Source organism: Lynx canadensis, chromosome C1 (assembly GCF_007474595.2).
Source record: "Lynx canadensis isolate LIC74 chromosome C1, mLynCan4.pri.v2, whole genome shotgun sequence".
Taxonomy (NCBI): Eukaryota; Metazoa; Chordata; class Mammalia; order Carnivora; family Felidae; genus Lynx; species Lynx canadensis.
This window is the reverse complement of record NC_044310.1, coordinates 36,734,870-36,751,217: the sequence shown is the minus strand read 5'-3', so window position 1 is coordinate 36,751,217 and position 16,348 is coordinate 36,734,870. Positions and strand designations below refer to the sequence as shown.

Below are 16,348 nucleotides of genomic sequence, written 5' to 3'. Positions count from 1 at the left end.
TCTATTGCCATATAAATGCATTACTTTTTCATCTTATCCCCAAGTTTTTTTCTTTCTGTTTTCTGGGGAGACAGAAGAATGCTAAATTGTGTTTACTGGCAACACAAGTGCCTTCTCCCACTTTGCATTTATTACATCAAGAATTGATGAGAATGCATGGAGGAAAGACTGATAGAGCAGATTGAGAAATAGCCATCTTAACATTTATACTTCAGTCCTTAACATTGGCCTCAGATACTTTGGATGACTACACTTTTGAAATGACCCAAAGCAGCAATAGGATTTTTATTTGAATACTGCTACCAAGTGCATAGTACATTTTATAAACTCACGCCCTGTATAGAGATACACACAAAACACATTTTCCAGCTAGCCACTTGGTGGCAGCCATTGAGAACAAGTGTCCCACCTGCTTTTCTAGCTTTCAGAGCTTTTGAGACTCTTGAGCTGCTTTGCTGGGGCTGTCTCAGGAGTGAAAGCAGGGCCTTCTTCAGAAGCTTGTCTGCAAAACTCCTTGATGGACTGCACCTTGCACTGCTTCCCCTGCTTCAGGCCGTTTCTGTTCTTCCTGAGTACCAAACAGCAAGAGGCCTATAGAATCTACAGGTGGAGCTGGCTACATGAAGAGAGGAAAGAGATTTAGGAAGACTTTTAAGGAAACCTAAGCCTCATGACTGTCTCTTGATATTAGAGACTAAATCTACTAAGTCATTCTGTGGGGACACAATCAAGTCCTTTTAAAATATTATGTGAATAACCGGCCCTCCTACGTGTTCATTATGGGGCCCTTGAGAAAATACCAGAAGAGACCATTGATGGAAACTCTCCAATCCTATTGGCTCAAATAATATCTTAGAACTAAAAAAGAAGCTACAGATCAACTGGAGATAGTGCTGTCTCTTAGCTGGGAGAGAGAGAGAGCACATGTGCCTGATGCTTTATACTATATATATCACTTTGAAGAGATCTGTAGCCCTCTGGTTCTTTTTTTTTTAATTGACATATAAGTCATAGTATCATAGTATTCACCCTTTTAAAATGTATAATCCACATTGTACAACCATCACCATTATCTAATTCCCCAGAAGAAATCCTGTACCCATTAAACACTCACTCTCTATTCCCCCACTCCAAGCCCCTGGCAACCACTAATCTTTCAACCAAAATCTTTGGATTTGCCTGTGCTGGTGTTTCATATAAATGGAATCATAGGATCCATGGCCTTGTATATGCTTCTTTCACTTAGCCTGTTTTTCAGGGTTCATCATATTGTAGCATGTAGCAGTATTTCATTCCTTTATGTGGCTGAATAATATTCCATTATATGGATAATACTACATTTTATCCATTCATCAGCTAATGGACATTTGGATTGTTTCTGCCTTCTGGCTATTAGGAATAATGCAGCTGTGAATATTCACGTACAAGTTTTTGTATGGGCATGTTTTCATTTCTTTTGAGTATATACCTGGGAATGGAATTGTTGGATCACACGGTAATTCTGTTTAACTAACAATATGCTATAGTCTGTTTTACAGGCTCAGCTCCTACCATTAGCTCTTGAGGCTTCTGCAGTCCTTTTTACCCGTCCAACATAAGAATAAAATCTGGAAAATCTAAAAGGAAGGCCTTGGGGAGAAAGCCCAGCCCACTCATTTCTCCTGTGATTATCTGTCACTGCTTCTATTTTGGAAGGATAGTGCCATTCAGTAATTCTTCTCATTCGTAAAGGATCAAGAATCATCTTTCTGATTTAGTGAGATACTGAACTTTATCTTTCGGAAACAGAGTCTGCAAAATAGCTTTTCTTTTAGTGCTTTGCATTCAGTTGAAGCTGCTTTTTAAACTGTTAAGTAAATTTGGGGCACTTGGGTAGCTCAGTCAGTTAAGTGTCTGACTTTTGATTTCGGCTCAGGTCATGTTCTCACGGTTCATGAGTCCAAGTCCCTCATCAGGCTCTGTGCTGACAGTGAAGGGCCTGTTTGGGATCCTCTCTCTCCCCCCTCACTTTCTGACCCTCTCCTACACACACACACCTGCGCGCACACACGCTTTCTCTCAAAAATAAGTAAACTTTAAAATAAACTAATTAATTAAAATAAATAAATAAACTGTTAAGTAAATTTAGCTATATGTGTAGACATACACATTCTGTAATTCCTTTTTAACAGATCTTCAGGATTTATTCCACAAGACTGGCCAGGACATGGATGGAAAGCTCACCTACCAGGAAATCTGGAACTCCTTAGGTTCTGCCGAGCCAGGACTAGAGACTTTGAAAGAGTTTGATTCTGATGGCGATGGAAGATATTCATTCCTGGAGCTAAGGGTAGCTTTAGGTGTCTAGTCTCATCAGGCATATTTTAGAAATGCTATACACCCAGGACTACCTAATATCTACTCACCTAACAAGAACAACTGTTTTACTTACCAATCAGTCCTCCAGTCCTCCAAACTACTGTAGCAGACACATTGTCACCTTTTAACTTGTTTGAAAAAGCTATAAAATTATTTTTTTAAAAAAAGGCCATTTTACTTATGTGATATTCAGAAATCTCTGATTTCCTAAAACCAGTAAGATCTTAATTTAAAAATTGCCAGAAAAAAGTCAAGCTCTCTTCCCTCTTTCCCTCTTTCCTTTTTTTTTTTTTTTTTTTTTTTTAGGGAAGGAGACCTTATCTTTTAAAACTGGAAAATGTGTATATAGAGAGAATAAGCCACCTTTTATATTTCACATAAATTTGCCTTAAATTAGCTGCACTTTATACAGACTCAGAAAATGTCTTTCCTTTAAAAGGTAGACCTTTTCTGTTTGTAAATATTTAAAATGAAAGAAAGAATTGTGCATATTTTGTGGGAAGTAGGAAGAATGGTTTGAAACAGGATGTGAACAAATGACTTGTTATTAAAAATCGCTGATCTGGTAACTGCGGAAAGTATGTCCATGCCTCCTTTAGGTGCTGCCACGGGGTTTGGCATGGAAGCTGGAGGAATAGATTTGGGGAGGTGAGGTGACACTGTAGCACAGTGCTGCCCCCAGGCTCAGGAAAATAAGATTCTGGCTCTTTGTTCCTGTCCCCTCAGCTAATCCCAACCTCTGAACCAGAGAAGTCTCGTTGGGGGTTTTTTCTCACTTTTAATCCTATTTCAGTGTTGATGAGCATAAAAAGTTATCCCGTGGGGAGCTATGTTTTCCCCACTGAGTGAGCTAGGTTATCTTCACCCACCCACCTAAGTCCATCCTCAAGCCAGAGCTGACCACCACCTCTGATGCAGTCTCCGTTCTGAGGGGCAGGGCAGCACTTTCACTCACTATCACAGTCTGGCTACCCAGGAGGAGCCTTAGAGGATAGCTTTGCCCCTCCTTTTGACCCAGGAAACTCCCTGAGGTTTTACCTGAAGGCTTTTACCAAGAAGAACCTCCTACGTTCCTCTGTGGCCTGAAACCAGAGAAGTTGTGAAATGCAGCACATGAAATCCTGTTAGGTTCCCTACCAGTTGTCAGCTCAGAAGTGGCTACAGGGGTTCTGTCCAGAGGATGCCAAACCACGTGGAGCTGGCCTGGACCAGGCGCTTCACTTGATGGCAGCAAGTTTCTTCAGATCTCATAACAAGCAAGTGCAATACTTCTCCCTTTAAATATTTCTGTAGGCCCCCAGAAAAGTAGGAAAGGTCCCCAGACCGGAAGGAATTACATCTGTGTGTGTGCTGTGCTGTTCATAGAAGCAGGCTTTGGGCAACACAAGAGGAAAAACTTCACGAAACTTAACTGGTGCCGTAGGCCACGTCAGGGAGAAACTACAGGTTTCATGGCATAGACTTCTTTAGTAGAGCTCATTTCTATTTTAACTTTATCCAAGTTGCCCTGTTACCCGTGGATGCAGTTGCACACTCTTAAACATTTTAGGGCTGGGTTTTTTCTTTATATGATGTTCAGTTTAGTGTTGGCTAACCTTGATTTTTTTTTTTTCTGAAAGTATTAAAGTTTAGTTAAAGCAAGATGAAGTCTTTTCCCATGAATGTGTCTGCTTACCTCATAATGGCTTGTGCTTCTTTCTGTCTTTTGAAAAAAACAAAAAACCTCCCTTGCCCATCTGAGCTATTTCACTTTCTTGGAAAGGTTAAAATATAGTATAAAATTAGCCTGGCACTTTAGGTACCTTGAAGATAACTCTTTTTCTTCTGGCTGCCTTCCATGCCCACCCCCTTTTTAAATATATATACCCTTACAGATTTTGTAACAACCAAATAAAATTCTAGCAATAAATTGAATTATACTGCTATATTTGTATATACTGTACCATAAATAGTATGTCTGTACCTGGAAGGTATTTTTTTGAGAACTGATTTATATGAAATATACTTGAGGGTAATGTAGCTTGTCCTTTTTGGTTTCAAATTCTTACTCATAGGCAGATACTTTGAGGACACCTTAACTCTTTGTTGCCTGTACTTTTCTTTTGTACCAGATAGCTATACCTGGAGAAGTCAGTTTTGTTTTCCAGTTGATCACCTGTCCGTCCCACCTCCAGCTTATCTGGCTAGCTAGCATTGTCCCAGGGCCAGCTGTATGTACCTCTTCCCTACCAAACTGGCAGAGGTGTTTCTGCTTCACTCGCAGATGAATCCCTTTGCCATAACTGCTGCCCTGTCTCCCAGACTGAAGCAGGGCATGTTGAACTCTTTTGTTCCAGGTTGAGCAGATTCATTGGCTTAAGAGTTTTATAAGCCACTCACTCAGTGTTAATTTGGGAGTTTTATTTGTAAGTGGTCTTAACTTCTCCAACCTGGGACTTCTGAGCTGTAGTCAAGCCTTTCCTGCCTCATCTCAGGGGAAGATTGGGTTTTGGTTTTTGTTTCAAATACTTTTACCTTTTCACTCTGGCAGCGCCTACTGCTGCTGCTTTCCTAAGTTACCCAAAGCACTGCTTCTTGGCCCCTTTTTTTTCTTTTGCCTTACTATCTGGGATAATGTTTACTTAGAGAGCCTCCCTATAAATCAGAGGACCAAAAAGGTATTCTAGGAAGAGAAGAATCAAAGGAATAGAGAACCTGGCTTAGGGGTGACTGTAGTGTCATTTTACGGGCAGAGAGGGACCTGGCATTTAGGAATGCGTCTGATACAGCAAAGCTGAAGAGGACACCCTTCACCTGCCACCAACAACTTTTCCTTCCATTGGTGTTTCCTCACTTTATGTTGCTTTGCTGGATGTAACCCTGTTGCCCCCTACTCCTACTGCGCCAGTCTTGCTCGTCACAGTTGAAGACTTTGACGGTGATGGGCTCATACTCATAATGGCCTGCTGTTGAGTTGTTTTTAGTGGCAGCTTTTGTTTGCTACACACCTCATTGGCTTATGAACACCAGCTAGATGTGGTTCCTTCTTTCATATCCAAACCAGAACACATTTGGGTATTCCTGAGACTTATTACAGAGTGTGTATTGTTTGTTATACGAACCTAACCTACCTTGTTGTTTTCTCATATTAAGAAATGTAAATCTACTTTGCTTTAGTGGAGCTATTTTGGTACTGTATAAGCAATTTCGGTTCTATTTAGGGAGTGAATTCAAGGTCTCTATGACTTAAGCTTTGCTTATTTCATATAGGTAATACAGCTATTTTAATTTATCTAAATAAAACATTTCCTTTTTCTCCCACTGTGTCTGTGACTAAAGGTCCCCCTCTCCTCCGACCTTCAATTACTAAGGAAAAAATCTTTGATCCTTATATAGACTCCCTCCTTCCAAAAACAAAAACTAACAGATGGTAAAGAGTCTGCTTTAAGAACTGCAGAATCTGCCCTAAAAGTGAAGGCTGCTGCTTAGGCATCTGCAGTGTTGAAGAGGGTGCGGCAAGGGAAGAGTGAGTCCCTTCCCCTCTCTGTATCAACCAAGCTCCACTTAGGTCTCCATTGGTGTTTTGTGTTTGGGGTTTTTTTGGTTCTTGGGAGTTGCTTTTGTAAGATTCAGTGGAAGAGCATATTTACAAGGAATGTTCCACTGCCTTCTAAAGGGGTAGGGGATGGTGGGAGAAATCCATTCCAAGAGAGTGGTCATATAGAGGCTGGGGCTTTTTCATACACTGAGAAAAATTAGCTCTGCGTGTTTGCTAGGGTTCTGGGATTTCACACACAGAAGCAAACATACGCAATCGGTGGCCTTTCCCTTCAGGAAGACTACAGAAAGCTTACCTCATTTACAATTATGGTGAGATGATGTCTTCATGCCTAAAGTGAAGGGGAAATTTTATATCCTGGGGGAGAGCTGGGTTTTCTTATCTTTAAAGTGGGACCAGGGCACCTGGGTGGCTCAGTCAGTTAAGTGTCCAACTTCAGCTCAGGTGATGATCTCACGGTCTGTGAGTTCGAGCCCCATGTCAGGCTCTGTGACGACAGCTCAGAGACTGGAGCCTGCTACTGATTCTGTGTCTCCCTCTCTCTCTGCCCCTCCCCCACTCACACTCTTTCTCTCTCAAAAAAAAAAAAACCAAACATTAAAAAAAATAAAAAGTAAATAAAGTCAGACCTCATAGCCAGTATTCTCTTTGTCTCTTCTTTTAGGATTGTTTCCAAAATGGACAAAAATATCCCCATGTAGTGGATATTTACTTTTGAAGGGTCCATGGATGCGTTTGAGAAACATTTTAAAAAGAAGAAAAAAAGGAGGGGTGCCTGGGTGGCTCAGTCGGTTGAGCATCCAACTTCAGCTCAGGTCATGATCTCATGGTTCATGAGTTGGAGCCCTGCATTGCACTTGCTGCATTGCACAGAGCCCGCTTCAGATCATCTGTCCACCCCCCACTCACACTCTCTCAAAAATAAACATTAAAAAAACTTTTTTTTAAGATTAAAAAAAAAAGTACATTTTGTGTGTAATTTTAGGGGGTTCAATGACCAGACCTCCTAAGCCAATCCATGGACCAAGTTAATTATACCCTACAGACACACACACAATCATTTGCCAAGTGTTTTCTAACAAGACTTATCATAGGGAAGGGACACTATAGGGGATGCTGAGAAGACCAAGAACTTTGATGCCAGGAAGATGGAAATGTGAGACCTGGCTCTGCAGCATAAAAACGATATGGCAGACGCCCTTGGAACCTGTCTCTTCCTTTGTAAGAGGAGGATTGTGGTGTCCATTTGGCAGTTTTCTTGTATCAGACATAATGCAGAGACACCCATAACTCAGTGCCTATCATCAATGTTAACAAAGAATGCAATTCAGCCAGCAATGCAGTGTGGCTCATGGATCTCATGATGACTTGTCTGTGACGTGACCATGACCACTGTGAATCGCCATAGCTCACGCACTCTCAGCAGCTATCACTCTTGGGGCAGCTGTGCTTAATGTCACACAGAACAGCAGTGCCCTTGGATACCTAGCCCAGGGCCTGGCATGCATTTTTGGTCTCAAATACTGAATAGAAGGATGTTGTGTTCCATTGTGTCTCCCCACAGCCAACCCTCCTGTTTCCATTTATGAAGGTCCCGTTGGTGACCTTCAGCTAGGTTTGCAAAGTGCCCCCATCAGACAGGGGAAGGACACTGCCCTCCTAAAGACAAATAAGACACAAGGGAGTCTTGGACTTTTTTTAGTCTTTCATAATGTGACATCCAAATGAGTTCTGGTCTGTGTGTCAATACCACCTCCCCGAGGTTCGGTCCATTTTCCTGCTCTGCCCGTAATACTTCCAGCTCCCACCCTCAGTGAGAGGTGGTTATAATTCTGAGGCAAAAGCCTTGGCACTGAAGCAGTGGTCTTCATGGACCATCGTGGGGAGGGAATGGAAGTGGACATTCCTTTCAGGACAGGTGTCCAAAGGGTAGGAGACCGAGTGGTTCAGCATTGGGGGCAGGTTGCACAGGGAAGGGGCAAAGGGCACCTCCTGAAAGATGGGCACCAGGAGTGGGGAGCTGGTCCGGGACTGCAACACTGGGGAAGGTAAAGCCTGCCCGGGGACCAGCTGCAGTGCAGTTTGCGGGGGGACAGGGGCCTCCACCTTGGGGCTGCTGTCTTGGGCAACAGAGCTCCTGCTCCCAGGGACGTCCAGTTCCCACAGAGGATCTGAATTCTGGACCTCAGTCTCGGTCTTGGTGACAGCAGGGGGAGGGCCCGTGTTGACAGTTGTGTTCATGCCATAATGCCGACGCTTGTTAATCCAGTACAACAGGGGGCTGTAGGTGAACGTGGCGGCTCTCATCACTTTCACCCACTCCTGGGCACGCTCTTCTCGTCGCAAGTTCTTCCTCCAGTGCAGAAAGAGAATGCAGCCACCGGTTACCACAGAACACAGCCCCAGGAATCCAAAGTACAGTGAGACCCATACTAAGGCAATAAGAAAGAAAAAGAGGCAAGCTGGCTGATAGCTCTAATTGGGGCCTGAGCTGTTTCTCATTCTTTCCCTTAACCCTTTCATCAATTATCCCATCCACTTAACCACTCTCCGTTCCTCCCTTCCCTCATTGACTTGTCTCAGCATTCTCTTATTTAGTCAATGCTAGATTTCCAGGGAGGTTAAGAGGCCATCTTTAGTCCTTTACAGATAAGGAAAGTTAGGTCTAGAGGGGGCATGACCTGCCCAGGCTTGGTCAAGCCTCTGATTCACCATCCTGGCCCCATCCAATCCATCAGATTGAGAAGCCTTACCAAAGGCAAGGCCCATCAAGGAAGTAAAAGTTTATCAGTTGACAAGGACATAGGTATCCCATCCCATTCCACCATACCCTTACCCATTCAGCTGTGATAGCCCTAGGGTATTCATAGAACCCCCCTCTGGTTCCGCAGAGAAACGTGATCTCTGCCCTCAATCCTTAGTTTTCTAGAGGAAACTATATCCTAACTGCTTAGCACACCTCCAGGCAGGCAGCCACCACCCCATCCATGTAAAACGTTTACCCTGGGTGCCTGCTCTGAGCTAAGGCACAAAGCAAGGGGCAGGAACTGAAGGGGCATTTACCACCAGGGAGGCTCAGGTCCTCCCGCTGGGAGTCCATAATTTCGAGCCCTGGTACCCAGCTGATGGCTCTGGGGAGAGGGAGCTCACCTACCCATCTGCCTAGCCAATAGGAGTCCCTGTAATGCTCAGCCCCATTGTTCCCTAAAGGTGAGGTCACTGAGTTCTGAGCATTAAACATTCTAGGGGCAGGGCTTGTGAAGCCTTGGGTAAACGAAGGAAAGGACTCTATCCAATGGTGTCCTTATAGGCATAGTGTGTCTCTACTTCCAGGGACTGATCCACCCACTGAATTGTCTGTCCCCCACCCCTTACGGTGAAGACAGGACCCCAGGAAAGGGACCCAGGTCTCTCAAGGGTCTATCCATGTTTCTGGGCTTTAAGAAACAGTTGATGGATACCTGTCGAAACCTGTTCAAGGGAACTAAGTGATCAACACCTCAGTCCTTGACTCTTACAGTCTCTCTTTTGTTTAGTTACCTTCCTTCAACAAGTGTTAGCCAATCTTTCCTGAGCATCAGGCCCTGTAGGAGCTCCCCACCATCTGGCCCTACATCTTTTTCCAGCCTCACCTTCCTCCCTATCCTTTACATACCTTCCCCTCTGACCAGGCCAGACTCTTGAACAGACCCTGCCTATTCACATCTCTGGACTTTTGCTCATAATGCTCCTCCACCTAGGAGTGCCCTCCCCACTTCCCCCCGACTGAACACCCACTTACATTTCAAGGCTCAGCTTAGCCCCCCAACTCTGTGACAGTTGTTTCTGTTGGCTTCCCAGAATCTCATCATCTCCAGTTTGAAGGGACTTTGACAGCTGCTACTCCAACTCCTGTCAGATGCTTGAGGCCTGGAGGTAGACCTCTTCTACCCAGCAGCCAATGCTTCAGAACTCACCTGAATCAGGGACTTGCCACACCTCCCATGGCAGCTCAGTCAGAAAGCCCTTCCCTAAATGAAGCCCAAGTCAGCCTCCCTGCAGGCACAACCCTAGCTCAGCTTCTTGGCACCATTCAATTCCTTCTTTCTAGTCCCCTAGCCTATGACTATTCAGCACAGATTTCCCTCCAGGTTCCACTTGCCCTTGGCTCTCCTATCTCACTCACTCCTGCTTTTCATTGTCTTTGCTGATTTCTTCTCTTTTCCCTGATCTCTCAATGTCAATGTGCCCCAGGGCTCGGTCTTCAGCCTTCTATGTATATTCATTCCCTCTGTGATCTCATCCAGACTGTGGTTTTAAATATTATACATGCACTGACTGACAACTCACACTTTATTTATATCCAGCCCAAACTGCTCCCCAGGACTTTGAACTCATTCACCTAACAGCCTGGTTGACATGCCTACCATTACGGGGATTAAGTCTATTACGTTATCTCAAACTAACATGCCCCCCAAACTTCTGATCATCCAGCCTCCAAAACCTACCCCAGACTTCCTCCTCTCCATAAATGGCAACTCTGTCCTTCCAGTTGTTAAGACCAAGAGCCTGTAAGTCACCCTGGACTCCTTTTATTCTCTTGTGGCCACATTTGCTCCATGAGCACAATCATTAGGCCTTGCCTTCAACACACATCCAGAATATAACCACTGTCCCATCACTATCACTTCTTTCTAAGCACTGCCCTCCCCCACTTTGAGTACTGGTCTCCCTGTAAGGTGACCAGCCATCCCCATTTGCCCCGGACTGAGGACATTTCCAGAACAGCAGATTTTTGACACTAAAAACAGGAAAGTCTCAGGCAAACTAGGACAAATTGGTCACCCTTGGGAGAACTTCCATCCTTGCTGCAGCACCCCCACCCCACCGCCACCCACCACAACATGCCCTGTATTTCACCAGCAACCAGAAAGAGGCTTTTAAAAAGTAGATTTAAAAAAAAAAAGTAGAGCATGTTACTTCTCTGCTCAAAACCTACATTGACTCTCCATCATACTCAGAATAAACAAAGTCCTCAACCAAGGTCTACAGAGCCCTAAGTGATCTAACTACCCCTTCCCATACCTCTTCACATAAGAACCTCCTTGGTGTTCCAAAAGTAGGGCAGGTATGCTCCTGCATCGAGGCCTTTGCACTTACTGTTCCCTCTATCTGGAAGGTTCTTCTCCCAGATATCCAGATAGATGATTCCCTCATTTCCATCAACTCTCCGCACAAATGTCCCCTTATCTCTATCTCTCTTACCCTGTTTTGTTTTTCTTCATAGAATGTATCATCACCTAACATTACAGTTGACCCTTGAACAATATGGGGGTTAGGGACAACAATCCCCTGCACAGTTGAAAGTCCATGTGCAACTTTTGACTCCCCCCAAACTTTACTAATAGCCTACTGTTGACCAGAAGCCCTACCAATAACATCAATAGATTAACACATATTTTGTGTATACAGTATATGCCATATTCTTACACATAAAGTAAGCTAAAGAAAATGTTAAGGAAATCATAAAAGAAAACACATTTACAGTGTTGTAAAAAATCCACGTGTAAGTGGATCTGCACAATTCAAACCCGTGTCGTTCAAGGGTGAACCGTTTATTTTTTGTCTCTTACCCCACTAGAATGTAAGCTCCATGAATAAGTGTAAAAAAAGACATAACTACCTAAGAATTTCAGATAGAATTGCTATGAAGAGAATAAAATAAGGTAGTGGGATAAAGAATATAAAGGGATAGGGGGCATCAAGAAAAGTCCCTTTGAGGTGCTGACTTGTAAACTGAGCCATAAATGATGAGGAGGGAGCCTCATGCAGATCCAAGCAGAGGGATCAGCCAGTTCAAGGATCCTGAGGCAGGTATAGGTCAGCACACTTGAAGGACTTACTAATCTCAGAGTCTACCACACTACTTCCAGCACAGGTCAGGGCCCAGGGCCAATCTCCACGAGTATAGGTTAGCCTGAGAAGAGTTGAAGATCCTGTCCCTGCCCCAGAGGAATCCACCATTCAGGAAGGGTTTCTACCAGGTAAGACCCAGACGGGAAGGACTTCCATGAAGACAAATTGATCAGTGCCATCGTAGGAGGCTTGTTCCAGGGCCCTGTGCTGGGAGCGGGACACAGAGATGTTGATGTCACTGTCCATGATCTCAGGAGCTCCCACTTGGTTCAAGGGGATGAAGAAGACTGTGGTGGAGTACCTGGGTGGCTCAATCGGTTAAGTGTCCCATTCTTGATCTCAAGTCAGGATCTCATGGTTTGTGAGATGGAGTCCAGCATTGGGCTCTTCACTGACAGTGGGAAGCCTGCTTGGAATTCTCTCTCTCCTTCTCTCTCTGTCCCCCCACCCTTGTTCATACACACACTCTCTCAAAATAAATAAACTTAAAAAAAGATGGTATTGGGTCAAGAGAGAGGAAAGAAAGAACATTCCAAGCATCAAAAGCAGCCAAAATAAAGACTTGTCAGGGACAGACCCGGGTGTCTCTTTAGGGAGGAGGGTAGTTCAGTTTGGCTGGCGCTCAAAGTGGATGTCAGGAAGCAGAGGGAGACAAGGCTTCGGAGGCAGCCGGCATCTTGCAAAGAGTTCAGTCCTTGGGTAGAACTTAGACAAGTTCTCTTAATGACCCTCAGCCTCAGTTTCTTCATTGGTAAAATGAGGAAAAAGCCTGCCTCACAGGGTATGAAGCAGTTAGTGTCCTGCACACAGAAACACCCAGTAAAGAGAAGCTGTTACTGTGATTCTAGTTGATGAAAGGGCCTTGGATGCTGAAGGACAACTACTGCGGCGAGTGCCAAGAGAATCTGAGAGGGAGCAATCTCCGTGAGGACCAGCAGCAGGTCCGAGCGGCTTTAAGAAGAGACTTGGAGCGCACAGACTGCTGGACCCGAGCGGGAGGGCGTGGAGGCCAGCGGGCTCGAGGGAGGAGGCGGGCCGTGGCGCTCCGAGCGGCGGGCAGAGCGGCGAGCTCCCTCCTCCCCGCTGCGCCTCACCTCGTCCTCTCCGGGGCCCGGAACCTTGCGCGCGCGGAACCTCGGTGCCGGAGCCGGGGCACGGCAGACCCGGAGCGCGATGGAGCCGGCGCGCGGGCCGCGGGCTGAGGCCGACGCGCAAGAGGAGGAGGAGGCGGGGGCGGCAATGGCTGCCGTGGTGGCGGCGGCCGGTGGCACGGGCCCCGCCGTGCTGCAGGTGGCCGGTCTGTACCGGGGCCTGTGCGCGGTGCGTAGCCGCGCCCTAGGACTGGGGCTCGTGTCCCCCGCGCAGCTGCGTGTGTTCCCGGTGCGCCGCGGCTCGGGCCGGCCGGCGGGGGGTGCCGACGGCAGCGGAGCCGGGGCCGAGCTCGAGGCCAACCCCTTCTACGACCGCTACCGGGACAAGATCCAGCAGCTGCGCAGGTGCGGGCGCCGGCCGGCCGGCGGCGGGCTGGGAGGGGCGGCGCGCGGCCCGCGTTTCTGGTGGATCCGACGCCCTTGGTGCTTAGAACAGCCCTGCGATGCGGGCCCGGTTGCTGTCACTACTCTATAGATGATGCGTCTGGGCTCAGAGAAGCAAGGTCACTTGCTAACATCGCACAGCTAGGGTCAGAGCTGAGAGTCTCTGCAAAGTCCTCGCTCTTCCCCCAGTTGTCTGTCTCTGTGCTCTAGTTCTCAAAATGCAGAGGTGGAATCCTGTGTCAGACCTTATGAAGTAGGCAGTTCCAAGAGACCTGCCCTCATTATAGAAATGGGAACGTGGAGCCTTTCATAGAAGGGACTTGACTTACTCAAGGCCACATATTGACTCACTGGGGCCTGGCCTAGAACTGGGGTTCCCAGGTTTCTAGCTACAGCCCTGACTACAAGGAAAGGAGGTTGGGGGAGGGAGCAGGGCGTCAAAGACTAATGGTGTGGCAGAGAATCAGCGTCAGAGATCTGGCAGAGGTCACACAGCTGGTTGGGATTCATCTGTCTTGGAATCCAGGATTCCTAACACTTCTTCTCAGCTTCCAGATAAAAGGACTTGGAGATCAAGAGGCTTAAGGTGGGTGTAAGGGGACCAAGGGAGGGTCTGAAGAGTTTAAGTGGGAAGAACTGAAGGAGATCAAAGATGAAAATTAAAGGGGCTTGGGAGAGAATTTGGCAGGGTAGGCAGGCAGTTGGTTTGGGAAACCAAAGACTGAGTACTATTAACTTTTTTGAGTTCTGTCTCACCTCTACTTCCATGGCCTTAATTTACTCCTCCGTCATCTCCTGGACTCTTGCAGTCATCCACCAGCTAGTCTTCACCACTTCCACCCCAGTCCAGCTCACTGCTGCTATTGTGATCTGTCTTCTCTTTTTGAAAAAAATGACAGAATAAAGGAATGAGAATTTTTGCTCTCTTTTCAGCAACGTTCATATATACTCAAGAATTTCTCATCTTTAAAACCTTTCCTTGACCTACATTCCCCTCCAGTCTTTTCTCATTGATCCCTTTCACAGGCAGGCAGGCATCTTAGCAGAGTTGTCTACTCATACCCTGAATACTTCACAGCTCCCATTCATTCTTACTCATGAACCAATGAATGGCAGGTTTTATTCTTCTTCCCCACTAGATCATTCCCATCAATATTTACACATACTGACATCTCCTAAAGAGTGAGCTTTCCAAAGCACCCACACTAACTCTGGATAATGTCCATATTCTGTAGTGTTCCACACAAGGTTCTCACACTGTAGTATCTGTCAGTCTCTCTATACTCACGAAAACCTGGGCTCTTGTAGCACCAGCCCCAGGTTTGGTTTGAGCCAATAGCAGGACAAGGCTGTGTGCCCTGCTGACCCCTTCCAGCCTAGTATCTGGATTTTGCATCATACTCTGCTTTGGTGAATTGGGAGGATATGATCTAGCTCCAGACCCACTATATCTAGAGTGTGGGCAAATTCCAGAGAGCAGGTTGATAGTGAGGAAATATTCACAAATTACTATATAAAGAAGGGCCAAAAGAACTAAGGCAAGTTTAACCTAGAGAAAAATGTAGAGGGTGACATAATAGTAATTTTCAAGTACTCAGATAAAAAGAATTAGACATCTTTTTTCCTTGTTCCTAAGAGTGAAAGATACAGATAGATTTAGGCTCAGATGTTTTAATAATAAAAGATGTCCATGGTGGCAGTGCACAGACTCCAATGTCTGGGCTGCTCCTCACTCACTCTACCCACTCACCGTAGCAGACCCAGGTACAGCTGTGGATGCTTGCAGCACTTACCCTGGTCCTGGCATTTGCAGTCCCAGCTGGGTGGGTGCCACATCCCACAGGACAGGACCGCTGGCCTGACTGTGTACCAAGTTGCTGCTCTGCTGTGGAGGGGAGGAAGACGATCTGCCCATGTAATGGCAATGAAGGGAGTGGTGTTCCTCTGGAATGGAGGAATGAAGTGTTATGGAAGAGGAGTCCCATACAATGCCTTGACCGGGAAGGACTTCACCAGAGCGGTGATCACGATGCCCTTGGATCCTGCAGACCTCACCTATGACAGGTCTCATGGCCCAGGAGCTGGAATCCCTATATGAGGTCTTCACCAAAGCGTACAGTGGCAAATGTCACCTTGTTGCCTACACAGCCTGGAGACTTAACAAGGATGTCACCCCAACATAGCCTGAAGACTAGCTTCATTTTGACACAAAGGACAAGTTCTGCCGTTCCATCTGCAGGAGCAAGGTCTTGGGAGAGAATCAGGGAGATACTCAGATACTAAATCTTCTCCTGCAAAATAGGCTGCCTAAAGCCTCTGAATCATCTGCATCTGAATAAACAAGTATTTAACCTGGGAGTGGAGGAAAGAGGATGTCCAAGAACTAAATGTGTTCAAGTAACAGTGTTCAAGTAAAAACATCTACTAGGAGTGCTATTAGACTCCTGCCTGAGTAGGACAACCAAGCAAGATGACTTCAAAGTCCCCTTCCCATCTTGAGGACTGAATTCCAAGGATGTAGAGTATAAGTACCTGAGGGACCAAGCTCTGCATCACCCTAGGAAATATCCTGCAGGAGAAGAATCGTACACAGGCCCCTTGAGGATTAACAGTTGTTAAATAACTGGATATCTTTGTCCACTTTCTTGATTTGTAGGCAAATCCTTCAGCCTCTGAATGCCTGTGTCCTCTCTCTCTGGAAGTGGAACATGATGCTTTGTTATTTCCAAATCCAAAAAGGCTCAAGTAGTTTAACTTTTGGTTTACCTTTAATCAGATCTGACCCAGCTGCTTTTGAATCCCGACTAGAGAAGCGCAGTGAGTTTCGGAAGCAGCCAGTGGGGCACTCCAGGCAAGGTGACTTTATCAAATGTGTGGAACAGAAGGTAAGACCTGCCCCCTTTGTGTTTTTGGCTCACCAGTGCTCCACCCCCCTGAATGTAGCCTCATTATATTCATCTCAGGCTCCATCCGTAAAGGGTATCCTGCTCTTTCTGGCAAGGTGCTGTGGATGTGGTAGAGA

At 46.0% G+C, this 16,348-nt stretch overlaps 3 protein-coding genes across 5 annotated transcripts in view; 2 read left to right on the top strand and 1 right to left on the bottom strand.

Moving 5' to 3' along the window:
- The window catches only part of EFCAB14 (EF-hand calcium binding domain 14), a 38,780-nt gene extending 33,127 nt beyond the window's left edge, over positions 1 to 5,653 (top strand). For both annotated transcript variants that reach the window (XM_030323798.1, XM_030323797.1), the window contains one exon: positions 2,172 to 5,653. In XM_030323798.1, coding sequence (XP_030179658.1) covers positions 2,172 to 2,347 — 176 coding nt within the window. In that variant the 3' untranslated portion in view covers positions 2,348 to 5,653. The remainder of the gene's footprint in view (positions 1 to 2,171) is intronic.
- Positions 5,654 to 7,635: 1,982 nt separating this feature from the next.
- On the bottom strand, positions 7,636 to 8,324 carry TEX38 (testis expressed 38). The gene has a single exon (XM_030325456.1). The coding sequence runs from the start codon at positions 8,201 to 8,203 to the stop codon at positions 7,721 to 7,723; it is 483 nt and encodes a 160-aa protein (XP_030181316.1). The 5' UTR covers positions 8,204 to 8,324; the 3' UTR covers positions 7,636 to 7,720.
- Positions 8,325 to 12,964: 4,640 nt separating this feature from the next.
- Positions 12,965 to 16,348, top strand: part of ATPAF1 (ATP synthase mitochondrial F1 complex assembly factor 1) — a 28,032-nt gene continuing 24,648 nt past the window's right edge. For both annotated transcript variants that reach the window (XM_030325455.1, XM_030325454.1), the window contains exons 1-2: positions 12,965 to 13,287; positions 16,103 to 16,211. In XM_030325455.1, coding sequence (XP_030181315.1) covers positions 12,965 to 13,287; positions 16,103 to 16,211 — 432 coding nt within the window. The remainder of the gene's footprint in view (positions 13,288 to 16,102; positions 16,212 to 16,348) is intronic.